Raw genomic sequence first — 17,637 nt, forward strand, 5'->3', positions numbered from 1 at the left:
GCCGTCTGGCCACTGATCACGATACACGAACCACCATCACCACTGCAGCTCAGCATGGTAGCACAGCATCAATCGTCGAGCCATTTTGGCAAGACGCGTGTGCGTCGCGATGACAGGGTAGTACTGCGGCACCGGCAGCGCAGCGCAGACTGATGTAGATGACAGCCGCAGCGCCACCAAGCTACTGCAGATATAAGGGCGGTACGCAGTCACGATGGATCTGTGTCGAGACTTTGATCCAAGGCTTCGAGCACTAGAGGTGCAGATTCCTCTGGACGCTTGATTGGAATCGGGGAAAGCGAGCGCATCCACACACGCACACACACCTGCGAGGCTGAAGTCTTTGTCAGACGAGGCTGAGCTACGCTTCGCCATAACATTGGTTACCTACTCACCGGTCGCGATATCACCATCTTCTCAGCCGATATATGCACCACAACTCGAACGGGCCAATACTTTGACGAAACGTTTCTTGCTCAGGAAGGTCGCTCGCTAGGCAGCAGATTCGAACCACAGTGTTCACCAGGTATGTGAGGCTTCCGCCCCAGAATGACCCGGTGTTGATATGGAAATGAACGGTATAGCCAAGCACATTCGCTCCCAACAATATCAGCCTTGTTGAGTTCGGCTAGGCAGAACTCGTCATTTGCCAGATCCGCAGTAAGTCGCTGCGGGGTAGTCGAGAGTGGTACTACAGAAGGCTGTAGCCTGGCAGTAGTGTTGGGTGGGATAGAGATCTGATTAGCAAGTGCTGTGGGTCGAATACAGAAACAGAGCGAGGTCAGGCCTCACTTGCGGCTCTGCTTGTGGATAAAAGGTGTGAGACACAGATCCTCCACTTTCTCCTCCTTGCTCCGAGACTATCTTACTTATAACTGCATTTTGTTGCATACGTCTCAGAACTCAGTTCGGAGTGTTACAAGTTCTTCCATAACCTCACACCACACAATACGTTCAGCGGACAAGGTATAAAACAGAGCCAGCCTCGCGAATTGGCAAGTTTGACACCCATGAACGATCCAGAAACGTCCAAGGAATCTTCCGATATCCCTTCTTTGCCTGAAACGGCAAACAAGAAACTTTCCGACACCTCGTCATCTTCACCAGTCATTGTAGCGACACCATCAGTAACTTCCGATCCAGACGATCTTTCTCTACACAAGCAAAAGATGGATTCATCACAGGAAACTATAGAGACTCAAACCATTGACAAAGGTCAGACGACAGAAGAGAAGCAGAGTTCTATTTCTCCATCTGAAACCGAAAAGCCAGTAGTTGACGTGGTTGTTGCAAAGAAAAAGACCGATAGACAGAAGAAGCACGTATCGAAGAAGTCGAGACAGAAAGCTGACGAGAGCTCTGTGTCTGACGTTAGTGACTCTGACAGCAGTAGTGAGTCTGAGGACAGTAGCGAGGACGAGAGGGCTAAGCGCAAGAAGAAGCGGAAGTTAGCTGCGAAGCGAGCGGCAGCGAAAAAGAAGAAGAAGCAGAAAGCAAAGGCGAAAGCTAAGAAGAGCAAGAGTAGAAAGCACAATCCCGTGAGCGAGGATGAAACCTCATCTGATTCTTCCGACTCCAGTTCCGACTCTGAATCTGAGGATGACGATAAGAAGAGGCCACGCAAAGCTTTGAAAGCGAAAGCCAAGAAGAAGAAAAACAACAAGCTCGAAAGTTCCAGCGATGACAGCGCCTCAGATACTTCGAGCTCCTCTAGCAGCGATTCTGATTCTGAAGACGAAAAGTCGAAACGCAAGCGAGCGAAAGCGAAGGCAAAGCGGAAGGCTAAGAAGGCAAAGAAGGTTGATAGCTCTGAATCATCATCAGAATCGTCAACATCCGATGATGATACTTCCGTACCACCAACTCCTCCCCTGGAGCCCCCACTTCCGGGAGACGATCTCGACACCCAGGTGGCCAAAGTCAGTGGTATCCTCAGCAATCTTCAGGCTCAAAAGGCTTCTCTTAACGCCGCCGCAGCCGCAGCAGCCGTATCCACTACGAAACTTGAAAAGCCAGTCAAGAAGAATGTCCTTGAATTCAAGCGTGTCGATCAAGTTTTTGATATGAAGATTCGTGATTGGAAACTTGTTGAAAGTAATTCTGATCAGAAAGATGAGTTTGACTGTGTATTTACAGTACGGAGGAGACTCAACTGGGAAGGCAAGTATCAAGAGACTCAACTAGACATCAAGTCTAAGCTACTTCGCAATGCACTTCAAGAAGTGTTCAAGGATTGCAAGAGCATTAGTCTTGTGGAAGATACACCGCAGATTGATCCTCACACACTTTTCCACTACTACGAGGAGCTGAAGACCTTCATCAAGAAGACTCTCAAACCAAAGCTGAAGAAGGCGAAGAAGACGAAGGATCAGAAGCGCCTCAAGCAGCAGATTGCGCAATGCAAACTTCTCCTGAGCTATATCGATGAAGATTACTCCGCGACACGCAAAGCGCTGCGACCGATGCTCAAAGCAGGTACAATCACGTATGATCTCGTATGGGCCTTGTTCAAGCCGAACACTATCGCCTATACACCGACATATCACAACAAAGATGACCCTCGCTGCTTCAAGGTTGACACCGCGTACGAATACGAGAGCTGGATGACAGGAATCAAATCCTGGTATGTAGACGGCAAGTATCTGGAGTACGACGGAAAGTCTTTCGGCCTCGGAGACCACCAGATCACGATCCAAGCCTTCAAGGGCCACAAGAAGATTACTAGCCTCTCTGCATATCCGTTGAAGTACCACAAAGATCCGGAGGTAAGTAGACGCCCGAGCAATTTGAAGCACCCTAACTAATGATTACCCAGGGTATCAGGAATCAACTGATCGAGCGGGGCAAAAAGTTCGTCGCTCTTCAAGGTATGAATTTCCGCTTACAAAAGGGTATCGCGTATATGAAGCACAAGAACAACATCATCCGCTTCATCATCAATGGCCGCGTCATGGTTGATCCGGCTATCTTCCGCCGCATCAATCCCAACTATCCGCTCTCTTACCTCAAGCAAGATGAGCTAGCCCAGAATGAGGAGAATGGCGAATGTGATGACGAAGAGAGCGACGATGATTGCTGCTGTGGATCTGACGAAGACGAAGAGAAAGAAGAGCAAGACAAGATGCGTATCGTCATGTGGAGAGACAAGAAAGGCAAGAAACACCCCATCCGTGTGCCAAAAAGCGTGGTCGACAAGGAGAAGGGTGACAGTCCAGACAATTCGATCGAGACAGACGCGGACGGCAATGAGATTAAGCAGAAGGTCTTTACTGAAGAGGAGCTGATCATCGCGTCGCCAGTCGTGCTTGGATTCGCCTTTTCCGAAAAACTCTGGCTCGAGTTTTCGCTCTCTGGGATTGACAAGATCAAGTGGAATGCTGAGGCCTTTGACAGTCTCGTCTTACCTAGTCGCATCAAGCAGAATCTGAAAGGCTTGGTCTCGTCGCACCGCTTCAATGCTGCGAAGACGATCGACGACGTCATCCAAGGCAAGGGCAAGGGCCTCAATGTTGTGTTACACGGACCACCGGGTGTTGGAAAGACATTGACTGGAGAATCTATCGCTGAATACCTAAAGTGTCCGCTTTATGCCGTCTCGGCAGGCGAGCTAGGTACTAACAGTCGGTCACTCGAGACGGATCTCAATCGCATCATGGATATTACGCACTCATGGGGCGCTATCCTTCTCCTTGACGAAGCAGATGTCTTCCTCGAAGCGCGTCAACCTCACGATATCCATCGTAACAGCCTCGTGTCTGTCTTCTTACGTCTGACGGAGTACTACCAAGGCATCCTCTTCTTGACAACCAATCGTGTTGAGACGTTTGACGAAGCTTTCCAGAGCAGGATTCACATGGGTATCCGGTACGAGAATCTACAGGCCAAGGCGAGGAAGAAGATCTGGCAGCATCATGTTGGTAAAGTGGAGCAGATGGGTCGGGAAGCCGAGGCGGAGAAGAAGAAGAGCAAGAATAACACCAAAGAAAGTGGGGAAGTGAAGACAAAGGTAGAGAAGATTGAGGAGGTGATGAAGCCGTTCACGGAAGCGGACTTTGACGAGCTAAGTAAGAAGAGTATGAATGGTCGACAGGTACGTCTTCTGGTTACACGGAAAACATGGGAAGGTCAACTAACACATCATCGCAGATCAAGAACACGGTCAAAACGTCGCAATCGATCGCGCTCTCGGAGAAGTCAGTGTTCAGCATGGAGCATGTCAAGCGTGTGCTCGAGGTTGCTGAGGCGTTCGAGGATGACATGCGTGGCGGCAAGGGCTACCGCGATGCGATGAGGCAGTACACTTGATGCAGGTATTTCTATTGGCGGTGTAAGTCGACTCCAAGGTTGACGAAAGATATACTATTAGGCTGAATGTTCGAGCAACGGCTTTTTTCTTTGGTTTATACGTCTCGTCTTGTACTCGGTCTGGTAAATATCAAATATATGTTCAGATAACCTTGCTCTCCATCGAACGTGTTGCTCGTGACAAGTCTGCGTGGTTGCATTTGAGGTGGTTTCGGGGAGTGCGTCAGCCACGATATGGCCGATACGGAGGCGCGAGAATCTCTGCATCGATCATGATGCTGTCATGAGGCCCGGTAGTTACTGCCGGCGCTTCGGGTATAGCACTATACCCGGCGCGGGAGGCGACTCGACGTACGCAATCTCCCGTCAGGAAAACGGGACGCACAGGAAGAACGAATATGGTTGCCATACTATGTTCATATGCTGCAGCATGGCGGAGGAGAACTCCGCGGCATTATCCTTTACCGATCTAGTAGACGCCGAAGCTTCGAGGCCGCGCACAGCTGGGGATGACGCAGCTCTGCCCAACAAATGATTGACCAGCTTGAAATATGGGCTGGCCGGTGTGTTTGCATTCGAGATGATCTGTAGCTCAGAGGGACGACGCGTAACTGGCAGGACTGACGTAGTAGCGAGATATAGGTTCTGGGCCCTCTGTCGCATCTAGCGCCAAGCAGTGGCTGGCGTGAACTCCACAGCGGCGTCCCCACGCAATCCTCGGTGTCCTTTATGGGGCGCGTCGCTCCAGGGCGGAAATACTTCAACCTTCACTTTTATTCCCGCCAACGTCGTGTCCACCGCACCCGCTTGGATCCTGTCGCATTGCTGTTGCTTGTCAAGCACTCGGACCAAGCTCACGCGCGCCCCGATCGCCCGCCCGCAGCTGCACGATGGATGACGAAGGCACACAGCCCTCGACAAGTCCTGATCCATCCACCACCAGCGCGTCGGCCCTTCAAGGCGATGCGCCACCAAGGAAGAAGCAAAAGCGCAATAAACCTACCCTGAGCTGCGAGGAGTGTGTCGAGCGCAAGACCAAGGTGAGTTGCATTGCTCGCGCGCAATTGCACTGCAAGGCTAAACTCCTGCCAGTGCGATCGCACTCGTCCCCATTGCTTGGCCTGCATCAAGCGACAGTCGACATGTAAATACTCTGAAATCGCCAACCTGATCGCCTCTTCGGCGGACAAGTAAGTTTCCATGGCTTCCTGGAATGCGCTTGCTTTGCTGACAGCTGTGTACAGGGTTGGCGCCGGTCGCAATGCGGGTCGGTCCAGGAAAACGAGCGCGAGGCCTTCGTTGCAGCTTGGCAGTGACCCGCAGCCACATGGCAAGCCGCCTATTCAGGTAATAAGAATTCCTTGTTCCTGTTGTACCATTCCCGAGCTTCTGCGAACGCATCTCGGCCCACCTCCTCGGAGCGTCGGGCGTGCTTTTGCCATGGTGGGGCGTCGGGAATCCGTCCAACGTTATGTCGTGTCAAGTCGTGACAAATTCCATGTGCTTCACGACGAGTGACCACCTGGCGGATACAACTATCTGGACTGCTTTTTCTGACTGCTTCACCAGGTTCATATCCAGGTGCCACCAACACCAATCAGAACACAATATCGAAGCGTGTCATTGTCGTCTTCGGGATCCTCACCATTCCTGCTATCCAACATACCGTATTCCAATCATACGCCTGCACCCTTTTTTGGCCTAGGGACTGAACATCCTTTTGCCAACTACTGGACGAGTCGTGGCGGCCTTGCCGAGGTTGTCGGCGTACTGCCAGCCAAAGAGCAAGCAGATATCCTCGTTGACAAATACTTTGATGCTGTTGACCCAGTATACCCTATGGTTCACCGTAGGAACTTCTATGCTGACTATGAACGTTTCTGGTCATTGTCACAAGAAGAGAAGCATACTGCGGACCCCGTGTTAGTAGCTCTACACTTTGTTGTGTATGCCATGGGTACGCAATTCATTCATACTACCGACGGTGGCGACAGGGCGCAGATTGCCGAGTTCTACGTATCAGCTGCCCAGCAAGCTTTACGGATATCCTCATATCTTAGTCGAGCTTCAGTGAGAACACTGCAGGCCATGGTTCTGATAGGATACTTCCTAATGAACGACAACCATGCCTCTGATGCATGGGCGTTTGGAGGTGTTCTCGTACGGCAAGCATACGCCATGGGATTACATCGCGATCCAGATGTCATTGCACCCCGATGTTCAAAGAGTGACAAGCAGCAACGGCGAAAGTTATGGCAAGCTATTTATTTCCAGGACACTTTCCTTACTGTTCTGCTCAAGCTTCCGCCAACCAGTGTGTTTTCAGACATACAGCCAGAGTCCCTCAGCGATGATCTCGATGACTATATACCGAATGGTGCTTCGAACAACGGCGCCACAGACCCTGTAATCAACCCCATGAGCATCAGCAACATCGCTTCGAACCATGATCTCTATCCTCCGTATGAACTCTCGGATCGGAGATACATCCGCTCCATGTGGCATATGGCTAACCTTGTGTCTCGTACTGTCTGCATACCGCGGTCACTGGCAACGCCCTTGACTACATCAATCAAGCATAAACTTGAGCTTGTCAACGAATACTTTGCTCTCCACAAAACTTTTCCTGCAGATCTTACAGCATCCGACGACGTCACTATAAGACATATGGCAGAAACAAATCCGCGCGGTCTACGACAGAACTTGTTCTTTCGAAGCAACTTCTGGCACTGCGTCATGGCGATACAGGCCGATGAAAACCCTGCTGAGGGTGTGCCATGCGACGTTAAAGGTGCGCTGGACGCAGCCAGGATGGCGTTGCAGTCTTTCTTCCACTTTTGGGAATACCTCAGGATCGACGCTAGTGTGTGGTGGGTGTTCCAGCACCGAGCCTTTGAAGAAGCAGTAAGTTGTACTCGGTCTGTAGTATTGTTTGGTTGCTAACACTCATTTTAGCTTCTCATGGCACGCATCCTCGGTCAGCAAGCACAACCGCTGTCACCCACCCACAACGGCCTACCTCCTTCCGCGGACCCATTACTGAAGGACGCGAAAGACGATGCGCGAAGATGTCTTGATATCCTGGATCTTGTAGGCATCGCACCGGAGATGCAGAAGACCAGGACCGAGGTTCTCAGGACTGCGTTTTCGGACATACTATGGTAGTTATATGTATATAGGATCTGAACAGCTGTGGCAACAGCGTCAACCCATCTGGTTAAGTAATGTAATTTGATACATCAATATTGCTTTTATGCTGCTCTGCCGTCGACATGTCCGGTCCGCCGGAGCAAATCTCCTAGTGTGCGAGATCATGTGTTTCTTTAGTTTTCGCTGGCCAATCATCAACGAGAAGAACTACAGCGCTTGTTACCATCACATATTTGCCAAACTCTCGCCCCACCAACGATTTTTGTTTGAGGCTTGCTTATGAAGACAAGTCATGTACATATGTACATGAGCATGATAAACCATATAGACGTTGATGGCCTCGTCTTGCAGGTATGATCATATAGCAAACAAAAACGAATAAGCGAGGTCTACAGTCCCCCATTCCAGATTCTCTTACCGAGGTTAAAAGTGCAGTAAAGTAGCTCGACCTACTGATAGACTTTCCGAGTGATGAAGCTAAGTATGTGATGATCATGTCCACCAGTGAACTAATGCGAGCGGTGACTCGCCTGATGCTCAAGGCAAATTTCCATGTCGCATGGCACAAGAAAGCTAACAAGGCACTGCGACGGAATGATGTTAATGACGGAGACCACGGGAGCGAAGTGGAGAACAACGGGAGCGGAGAAGTATAGCAGGCTAACTATGGAGTGTTTATGCCGGCAACTGGTCAGTGGCAAGTCACAGTGAGCTACCACTGAACTAACAGCGTATGGTTCTCTTCAATGTATGCGCATAAAGGATGGCGGGCTATGTTAAACTATATCGTTGAGGGGTATCTATTATGTACTGTATTATAGGACTGTCGTCTAGAAGCGTTCGTGTACCCTTGCAGCCTTTCCCGATGACTTCGTGTCAATCGTGGAGTCGCTAGCCGCACCAGGACTACCTCTCCTTTCCAGATCCGCTATGTGTTTACGGCTCTTCTCTGTTGTTTGCCGCTGCCCACGTTCATCTAGCACTGTGGACGTGACATAACCAGGCAGTCCTTGCTGTTGCTGCCACGACTCGGATGGTAGGCTCTTACCGCCTAGGAAAATCTCCTCGTCGGAGCTAGCACTCTCTCTTCGAGCTCTGGAGGTGGTGATCGTGATCGATTTCTTGATCGACGGTTTGACAGTGCTGAGTTGATGTCCCGACTGCAGCGGTTGTGAACCCTGCGAAGGCTTACTCCATGGTAGAGCTGAGGCTGATCGAGTAATCTCAAGGGCCTGCTTCATGAGCGGTCTAAGAGTGGCGATAGAGCCAGCTGTTATACCCAACCCTACTTCTACCGTACTCCAAATCGCAAAGTCGGTTGTTCGATAGAGGAAATCTCCCTTGTATCCCTTCAGTGAGGTCGTGTAAGGAAGGCGGATGATCGTTGCTGTCGAGCCACTGTTGATCCAGGTCAGATATGCTAGCACAAAAGGGAGCTCAATACTTACATTGCGGCAAGAGCAATAACTCCAGCAACTACGACCTTCATGCGCTTCTTCATGTGCAGATCCTTGACAATGAGAACGGGAAGCATCGCGAACACCCAATCGGCAAAGGCGTTAAGCCCAGAAACTACAAAGGTAAAGTTCATGACCAGGGTACCTGACAGGCAAGTTCCAGTGTGATTGGGGTTCAGGTCCCACCAAAAGGAGATGGGTTTACACTGGAAGATAACCACCGATGTGTATGCAACACCCACAATTGCAGAGACGACCATGATGAATCGGATAAGCCAGATGTGCATCGGCGCGACGGTGATGCGTAGCAAGAAGAAACCAACGGCGATCTTGAGCATACATGTCGACAGTGTATAGAATATCTCGCAGAAGAACCAGAAGTGAAGGGCCGTTTGCGCTTGTTCGTCGGAAAGTTTCTCACGTCGCACGCCTGTGCCATGGACTGCGCCGCCGATTTGTGATGCCAGATATCCTGTGAAGAAGAGGAGGGTAACGACCATACAATGGTCGTCGATGCCGAAACCTTTGACCATAAAGATCCTACATCTTCGGTCAGTATTGCGGTCAGAAATGTGAACTCGAGGTGGATCATACCTGACATAGCACCGAAGTCCAACAGTGACCCATGCTAAGATCATGAATGTGATGGCTATCGCCAACACCGAACCACTTCGGTCCTCCATACTCGGCGGTGCGTCGGTGCGAATCGTCAAAATAAGGTTATGTAGGCGAAGAGGAGGATTTAAGAGTTTGGAAAACCACGATTCGAACACGAACTCGCAGCATATTGTATTTTGACATCTGTAGCTTCCCCTCGTCGACGATCTTGCCTCACAGACGTCTCAACACTTTCTCCGAGCCGTGTCTCTCCTGGCACTGCGAACGCTAGAATACTGTTAGCAAGAAAACCGAAGCTCCTCTGGGTATCCTTGCGACGGTAGTCGACACAGGTTACTGTTCGAGCCAGGTTCCTTGTGGGGCAGAGCGATATGGCCAGGCACTGGAAGATCGGCAACGTGCTTCACTAAGCCTTAACCATGCAAATAAGGGGACTGTCAGGTGGTGCCTGGGCCAAACATGCAACCACTCTGCTGCCAAAAGAAATCCAAGTGGCCATTAGTGCTCAGCTAAATCCCAAGTATGGAAAGTTACTCGCTACTTTTGTCAGGATATGGTAGTTGCAATTATGAGGCGTGCAGCGGACGCTTGAGTCGGGAGCTTTTAGCGAGTCAAATTGGGTTCGGGATCATGCAAGCGTTAACGTCGCCGCGTCGAGGACGACGCTTGTGGCGTGGAAGGAGCTCCGACGAGGCCTGCCTTGCCCGAAGGAGCGAAAGGAGAGAGGTCGATCAGACTCCATGTCAAACTGCTTTTGGACCTTGAAGTGTTAAGGCCTTGCAGGATGTACATGCAGATTCAAGTGCCGTGTTTTGGCGGGTCTCCAGGGTTCACGAACTGTTCCGTGTTCTGACAGCTTTGCTTGGCCTCATCATCCAGAGGAAAAGATTCTGCGGGCTTGCGCGTTCATACTTGTGCTGTCCTCCGAAAAGTGCTACTACATGCGCGCCGTCAAAACTAGATGTGGGAGGCAAACTCTAGCAATCAATGGCAGCTTCCCCGTGCCGTGCCGAACCTCCGCCTCCACGCTACACAAAGTGCTTCCAGTTCCCCGGTAGTGAACATATGCTTAGAGGTGGCTTTCGGCTACAATGCGAAATCAGATTCCAGACTGTAGCGGTCTATGATGGCGTCAAGCCTTATATAGACGTTCATTGGCTGCGTACCCATAAGTAGCGACATTTTTACAAAAAACAACGACAAAAACGAAGAAAAATCATACTGACCTTGTATTGGCTCTTCTATATGCAATATAGCCTATAATCGACTCGCATATTTTGGATAGGGTGGGCTCTCTGAGTCTTCTGTGAATGTCACCAGCAAATCAATATCCGGCATTCCTTGTCCAACTTTGGCCAAAGAACATGGCCGGATGGGTTCACAGCTTTGGCACTAACCGGACGTCACCGAAGTGAGACCGTTCGTAGGGATACATAGCAACCCGACTTTTGAGGTGTGCGAAGGCGACTGCTGCCAGAAGCAATGATTAAGACTTTGCTTTCCTTCTCATATTTAGGTCTACACGTAGGAAAGGTCGCAATGTAATCCTGTTGGCCAGTCTAGATATCGTGGCGCATTTGATGGTGTCGGCACGGCAATCCCGTCAACGTTCGCAAATGCGGAGAGCTAGGGGCGTCGGTCAGGTGTGCCCTGATTTGGCATGCGTAGAGCGTTAGAACTTCTCTCGGCACTACTGCGGAGCAGGGATGCTTCTTGGGAGTTTCACCATAACGAAGACCCACTGACTAATGCCCCGATAAGTGGATACTGCCCTAACTGGGCAGCAATGCCACCCTATCGGACTAGCTCATGCGACAATCTCTGCTGGGCAAAAGTGGACAGTCGATATACCCCAACATCCTACCCGACATCCGAAACGTTACGTTCTTTCCATTACTCGACTGCTACTCAGATATCTCTCCGTGCAACAGCGAGTGACGGATGCAACGTCATTTCGATATGTCAGCCATGACAAAAGATTGGCTTCCTTTCCTCAGGCACAAGGAAACCCTCCCTTGAGATGCGGCGACAGAGGAGCGCCCTGACAAGCTCGTATCTTCCTGGTTCATATCCGACCAGCATCCGGGGGCATCCGACCGATAATTCATGGAAGAGCTGGCCAAGACGTGCACAGTCGCACACAGGGCTATCACGAATCGTACACGGCTCAAGGAGATCTAGAGATGATCGATCTACTCTTGTTAATCTCGAATCCGATCAACGAGGCACGACAACAATGTAGTGTGATAGTCGTTGTTCTGCCGCTGTGGCAAAATCAGGGAACCGACGAATATGAAACTCAAGTGTGCGCACAAGAGTCGCTGCATCGGGCTCCTGAATACTGTCTCATCGCTAGTACCACGTCTGTGGGTCTGCCTTGACCATGGGCCCGGTAAGGACATGATGGGCAGGCATGGTCTATGTCGAAGAGACAGTTGGGCGAAAGGGAAGATGGAGCTGAGCAAGATCGCTTCACGAAAGGCTTGCGGAGATGGACGTCGTTAAAGGGCGCATTGAAGAGAAGAAATTTGCACGAGTCCCGTGCCGCGGTATACCAGAGGTGTCGGACCGCTGACCCTTAAACAAGGCTAGTTTTCCCAGCCACGCATTGCCTTGGTTCCATGCTTGCAGTCGCGGCTTGCAGCTACGCGCCCCGCGACGCAGTACCGGTGGTCTTGTAGTCGTGAGAGGCATGCCAAAGTCACTCGCACCTGCTTGTATAAGTCAAGCTCTTTTGCGCCGAGTAAACACCGGGTAAATGCCCCGCGTTCAACCTCCATCTGGGGTTCCGTAATCAAATGCAATTTATTTGAACAAATAGCAATGTCTCAAATATATTGATGAATGTTCTATGCATGTTCTTCCGGATCGTTTTGCGATGTCGACTTCTTACAGCGAGGGTCCGAAACAAAGTCGGCCTTGGTATTGAGGCCGAGGCCAAGCTTGCAGCCAATGACAGACACAGCCGCCAGATTCATTGACGATGTTTACTACATTGAGGCTCCTCTACTTGTGATATTGCGGCTCTGGTGGTCCGCGGTATCCTAAATTACTATGTGCATACAGGACCTTTGACACGGGAAGACTCTTTGGCTTCACTTGATTACTGAGGTAGGTATATATAGGTTCTGAGTTTGCTTTCCTGTATGCATTGCACCTCACTCTCTCAAGATCACACTCCCTTGGTCATATCACAATGGCACCTTACGCTCTCGTTGCCGCTGCTCTTTTGGGTTTAGCCACTGCTCAAACACCAGGAAGCACACCGGAAGTTCACCCCAAGCTTACCACCTGGAAGTGCACCAAGGCTGGAGGATGCAAATCTCAGAACACTGCTGTTGTCACCGACTCAGCGGCCCATTGGATTCACCAGAAAGGCAACTCAACACTGGGTTGCGGAAGCTGGGGAAGTGGAGCTGATCCAACAGCCTGCCCTGATGAGGAAACGTGCGCCAAGAACTGCATCATGGAAGGCATTCAAGACTACTCAACGATGGGTGTGTACACTAACGATGGAGAGCTCCGCTTGGACATGTACAACCCCAGTGGCGGAGCTGCGAGCCCTAGGGTCTATGTTCTCGCGGAGGACGAGGAGAACTACGAGATGTTGCAACTTACGGGTAACGAGTTGGCCTTTGATGTCGACATGTCGAAGCTGCCATGCGGCATGAACGGCGCCTTATATCTCAGCGAGATGGAAGCTGATGGCGGACGTTCTCAGCTCAACCCAGGCGGTGCCGCCTATGGTACGGGATACTGCGATGCTCAGTGCTACGTCACTCCTTGGATCAATGGTGTAGTAAGTACAAATCTCCCCTTCGTTTGATGTTTCTGACTCTTCGTAGGGAAACGTTAAGGGACAAGGTGTTTGCTGCAACGAGATGGATATCTGGGAGGCCAACTCTCGTGCCAACCAAATCGCGCCTCATACTTGCAGTACAGCCGGTGTTTTCGGTTGCACCGGCGACGAGTGCGGGAAGGCTGGCTTGTGCGACAAGAACGGATGCGGAGACAACCCGTACAAGCACAGAAACTCCCCAGACTACTATGGTCCTGGCCTCAAGGTCGACACCACTAAGCCCTTCACTGTTGTCACCCAGTTCCCGGCCAAGGATGGCGTTCTCCAGGCTATCGTGCGAAAGTATGTCCAGGACGGTGTTGTCATCGAGAACGCCATGCAGAACATCACCATGGACCAGGAGTACTGCTCTGCTCAGCCCGGCGCCGAGATGTACACCAAGCTTGGTGGCCACAAGGGTATGGGTGACGCAATGGCCCGCGGTATGGTTCTCGCGCTGAGCATCTGGTGGGATGAGGGTGGTGCTATGCAATGGCTCGATGGATCTGTGAACGGTGCTGGTCCTTGCAACGCGACTGAGGGCTTCCCAGAGGCTATCCGACAGATTGAGAAGGCACCTACAGTCACCTTTAGCCAGATCAAGTGGGGTGAGATTGGGTCTACGTTTGCTGAGAAGAACTCTACTGCTTTCCGTTGGAAGGCGTAGAGAGCGATATCGGTAGATGACCAATCAATATATATGTTAGCTGCTTCTTGAGGGACCGTGCTCGGCTACACCTATCCTGTGACGAAGCGGTCGCATTCCATTCGCGAGTGTTGCGATGGCTTGGTGCCGATTGAGGGCGTGTGACCTTTATCAGCAAGCATGAATTTGCACATTGCTATCACGTTGTTGCGCAACGAGATGATGACTCAAACGCCCGTTCAATGTGTTTGCTGAGACCAGAATGCGAGGTATGCGAAGAGTGACAATATTGCCGGATAAATGTGGGGACAACCGATTGACGCACTAGGCCCTTCATGGAATCACCGGACCCACATTTTGACTCAACCATGGCTCAGCCCTTCTACATTCTTCCACCCTGCCTCAACCTTGACTATTCGCAGTAAGAAAAAGCGACACGCCCTTCCAATACACATGTTTATAACGTTCTTGACTCACATGCATCGTACTTACGTACGTACTGGCGCGGCTGGTCGGTCTGCGGACAGAAATGGGGATGGCACGAGAAAACGCCAACGGTGCATGAGTGCTGTGCGCCATGAGAGCTTGGTAATGGAGCTGATGACTGTGCTGCCCATGTTTTACAGTGATGCTTCTTCCATGGTCCAGCCACGAGTATAAGAGTGAGGAAATTGTTTCACTGTTGTCGACCATCAGCAAGCAAACATCTACGCGTCGCACAGCATCACAATCATCAAAACTTTATATATTTCTCTGAACCTCATCTCTCAAAGCATCTTCACATCCACCTTGATTCATCCGAAGCTCACCACCTCCTTTCATCGAACAAACGGATACCAGCGGACATACCACACTCTCGACTATGACATCAACCAACCGAGCTAGCTCAAGCACACCATCCAAGAGCGACGCCATGTCAACAACGTCAAATACAACAATGGCATCCACGAAATCCCTGCTTCGATCGATACTCCCACACAAGCGGTCGAAGGAGGCTGTTGAGCCGAAGAAAACAGAATCACCAGAGGAGAAGGCGAAGCGAGACCTGAACCACGCGGATGCCCTCTATCATTCGGCGCAATACAAGTAGGAATAAAGACCTTGAGTCTTACCATCGGAGATACCCTAACCATCAGCTGAATATAATTCACCTGGTTTTAATTTGGCTTTCGCGCTGGGCAGTAGTCCTGAGAACATGCTTCTGGGTCAGCATGTAGAAGAAAATTAGTATTCTGTTTCACTTTTGATGAGTCGGTGGACCTGTAGTTGAATCTAATTCGTGGCGTTTCAGTTTTGAGTTCCTTTCTTCTTTGCCCTGACATGAGTGACGCGAAATCGCTGCAACTCACTGGCACACCGAGTGCCTAACGATGATCATACACTACCATGGTCATGTGCGGTTCAGTGATTCGTTGCATTAAGCTCGCACGACAAACAGCTCTCGATACCTACCTGCACCCTATAGAATTATTTCACTTGCAACCTAATATCGAGGTGAAGGTGAGTTGTAAAAAAGCTACCTGAATGGACTAGTATTTGAGATGCTCAGGCGTCCACTAAGCCTCATTTTCTCTCTCCACAACAACCATTTAATTTCAATCTACGTATGGGAACGAGAAAGTCCACTGATTAAACGCGAGAATAAAGACAAATCTAGCATCCGAATTCTACATACACCCCTCCGAAGCAACATGGACAGTCTCAAGCGCGCCCGGGTAATCAAAAGTGAGATCGAGAAGAACATCTCCGTCCTCACGCCTGAGGACAAAAAGGTCAGCACACGCCGCAACGACGACGAAGATCCTGAAAACGTCGCTATAAAGAGTCTACGTCAAGAGCAAAAGTGGTCTTGGAACGAGATCGCCGACCACCTCAACCAGGAGCGCCTTAACAAGGGCGAAGCAGCTATCTTCACAGAAACGGCCGTCTACAGTCGCTATGTCCGTAATGCACCTCGCGTTGCGACATCTATCGGCGAGATCGGTTTTGACCCAAAGGATTACATGCACCTTCGCAATCCGAATCAGTACACTCAGGCTCAAGGAACAGGAGTCATCAGCAAGGCGGGTAAGAAGCGCATCAAAGACTACGACAACGCGACTGAGCTCAAAGCCAACATCCGGCAGCCAGTCACTGCAGAACTACAGGATAAAGGTCTGGAGGAGGTAGAAAAGACTGAGCAGCTCATGAAAGCGGTAGCAAAGTGCGAGCGCAACTTTTGGAAGTATGTCGCGGATGAGATGGAGAGGGCGACTACCAAGATGTACGATCCCGAGGAGCTGGCGAGTCGCTTCCATGCTATTTGAGGTGGTTGAAGAGTATGCTCTTCTTCCTGTCAGTGCGCCACGTGCAAGTGAAGCAATTCGGTGGTATATGCGTTATGGGAAAGGATAAGGCACTAGCTCGGTCGCGGTAAGCTTAAACTTAGTGATGGATACTTCAGTTCATTAACGAATCTTGATACACACTGTCTCTCGATACTTTCAGAATGGCCAAAATATGTATTGGAAGTTTATTTACATCCTGGGTACGGTCCATACTCTCTATTTCCACTGTCACACTTGATACACCTCAGTTGCCGATCTCATCGCCCACAGAAGGGACCTAGCAAGTGAACGTAGGGGGGCCAGGGTTGGTGTAGCTAGTGGGAATTGGGTAGTTGATGTTGATCAAGATACCTGGATCGGTAGCCTTGTACGCGCCAGGAAAGGCGACGAGGTTCGAGGGTGCCTTGCTTCCACCACCAGTAACCTCAAGTTGTCCGCAAGAAAGGTAGAATTGCGCTCCGCCCTTGCTCTGAGCGGTGTGAATGGCGATGTGCTCGTTGCGCATCAGGTACTTTCCGGGTGCAATGCATTGGGGGATCTTGATGTCGTAGGTGGCAGCACCTGTGCGCACAGCAGTCAGTAGACGTCAGTGGAGGGATGGAAATGCACATCACTTACTCAGCCATGTCAACTGAGAGCCGAACTTGGGTTGTTCGGCATAGATGCGGAACCAAACAGCGCCAGTAGGGTCCCAGGTGTTGATGTCTTGTCCTTCCGGTACCTTGGCGAGGTATGACTGGAAGGGTCCAGGGTGGTACGCGTTGGGATTGACGCTGACCTTGACACTTGAGCCCGCAGCAACACTGAGAGTCGACGTGCCGGCCTTGAGCTGATTGCAACGAATGTCATTGCTGGTCACATCACCAACGAATCCATTGTCTTGCCAGTTCTTGGCTTGGCGGACATGAGACCAGGCTGCGTCACCGTTGAGACTTGGGAGCGTGTCTTCGAGTAGTTAGCTTCGGCTGATAGAACAAACGTAGTGCAACAAAGCGTACAGTGAGCGCTGGCCAAAGAAGCGGCAGCGAGTAGAACGACGGATGTTTTCATCTTGGCAAGAACTTTGAATGATCGTCGAGATGAGATGCAATGAATATGCAGTTGGTACCGGCATATCGATCACTTCCGAGCGAGATATATACTTCGTCGTCCGCCATGGGCTTGCTCATTCGCTACGAGATACCCACCGGCAATAAAGTTGAAGGAGCCGTTAACATCACGAAAGACCCGAATGTTGAGCGCGGGATGATGGTAAACGAAAATGTACTGGATGAAGCCAAGTGTTGCATAGATTGC

The 17,637-nt window shown here is 50.6% G+C and overlaps 6 protein-coding genes across 6 annotated transcripts; 4 read left to right on the top strand and 2 right to left on the bottom strand.

Annotated features, from left to right (window-relative positions):
• Nucleotides 1-1,010: 1,010 nt before the first annotated feature.
• Nucleotides 1,011-4,305, top strand: CC77DRAFT_1032239 (hypothetical protein; the record flags this gene model as incomplete). Its single annotated transcript, XM_018526720.1, has 3 exons — nt 1,011-2,765; nt 2,816-4,090; nt 4,147-4,305. 3 exons carry the CDS (start codon nt 1,011-1,013, stop codon nt 4,303-4,305), a joined length of 3,189 nt encoding a protein of 1,062 aa, XP_018384978.1.
• A 488-nt stretch (nt 4,306-4,793) lies between these two features.
• CC77DRAFT_991865 (hypothetical protein) lies at nt 4,794-7,546 on the top strand. The gene is made up of 5 exons (XM_018536363.1): nt 4,794-5,345; nt 5,398-5,495; nt 5,550-5,652; nt 5,875-7,209; nt 7,261-7,546. The coding sequence occupies exons 1-5, from the start codon at nt 5,196-5,198 to the stop codon at nt 7,468-7,470; spliced, it is 1,896 nt and encodes a 631-aa protein (XP_018384979.1). The 5' UTR covers nt 4,794-5,195; the 3' UTR covers nt 7,471-7,546.
• Nucleotides 7,547-8,285: 739 nt separating this feature from the next.
• CC77DRAFT_1032241 (integral membrane protein) lies at nt 8,286-9,595 on the bottom strand (the record flags this gene model as incomplete). The annotated part of the gene is made up of 3 exons (XM_018526721.1): nt 8,286-8,853; nt 8,904-9,452; nt 9,507-9,595. The coding sequence occupies 3 exons, from the start codon at nt 9,593-9,595 to the stop codon at nt 8,286-8,288; spliced, it is 1,206 nt and encodes a 401-aa protein (XP_018384980.1).
• A 2,959-nt stretch (nt 9,596-12,554) lies between these two features.
• CC77DRAFT_991870 (glycoside hydrolase) lies at nt 12,555-14,035 on the top strand (the record flags this gene model as incomplete). Its single annotated transcript, XM_018536364.1, has 2 exons — nt 12,555-13,329; nt 13,376-14,035. Exons 1-2 carry the CDS (start codon nt 12,727-12,729, stop codon nt 14,033-14,035), a joined length of 1,263 nt encoding a protein of 420 aa, XP_018384981.1. The 5' UTR covers nt 12,555-12,726.
• A 1,276-nt stretch (nt 14,036-15,311) lies between these two features.
• CC77DRAFT_170912 (hypothetical protein) lies at nt 15,312-16,450 on the top strand. The gene is made up of 2 exons (XM_018530436.1): nt 15,312-15,514; nt 15,662-16,450. The coding sequence occupies exon 2, from the start codon at nt 15,706-15,708 to the stop codon at nt 16,318-16,320; it is 615 nt and encodes a 204-aa protein (XP_018384982.1). The 5' UTR covers nt 15,312-15,514; nt 15,662-15,705; the 3' UTR covers nt 16,321-16,450.
• Nucleotides 16,451-16,618: 168 nt separating this feature from the next.
• CC77DRAFT_991874 (hypothetical protein) lies at nt 16,619-17,603 on the bottom strand (the record flags this gene model as incomplete). Its single annotated transcript, XM_018536365.1, has 3 exons — nt 17,340-17,603; nt 16,960-17,286; nt 16,619-16,902 (listed from the first exon to the last, which is right to left on the bottom strand). The coding sequence occupies exons 1-3, from the start codon at nt 17,389-17,391 to the stop codon at nt 16,619-16,621; spliced, it is 663 nt and encodes a 220-aa protein (XP_018384983.1). The 5' UTR covers nt 17,392-17,603.
• Between the last annotated feature and the right edge of the window lie 34 nt (nt 17,604-17,637).

The sequence above is a fragment of the Alternaria alternata genome (assembly GCF_001642055.1).
Source record: "Alternaria alternata strain SRC1lrK2f unplaced genomic scaffold CC77scaffold_13, whole genome shotgun sequence".
Classification (NCBI taxonomy): Eukaryota; Fungi; Ascomycota; class Dothideomycetes; order Pleosporales; family Pleosporaceae; genus Alternaria; species Alternaria alternata.

Bases quoted from the DNA above. Each gene is read 5' to 3' on its own strand.
- CC77DRAFT_991865 (XM_018536363.1), top strand. From the start codon at position 5,196: ATGGATGACGAAGGCACACAGCCCTCGACAAGTCCTGATCCATCCACC. The intron at 5,346-5,397 runs GTGAGTTGCATT...AACTCCTGCCAG, and splicing joins GTGTCGAGCGCAAGACCAAG to TGCGATCGCACTCGTCCCCA. The intron at 7,210-7,260 runs GTAAGTTGTACT...CACTCATTTTAG, and splicing joins ACCGAGCCTTTGAAGAAGCA to CTTCTCATGGCACGCATCCT.
- CC77DRAFT_170912 (XM_018530436.1), top strand. From the start codon at position 15,706: ATGGACAGTCTCAAGCGCGCCCGGGTAATCAAAAGTGAGATCGAGAAG.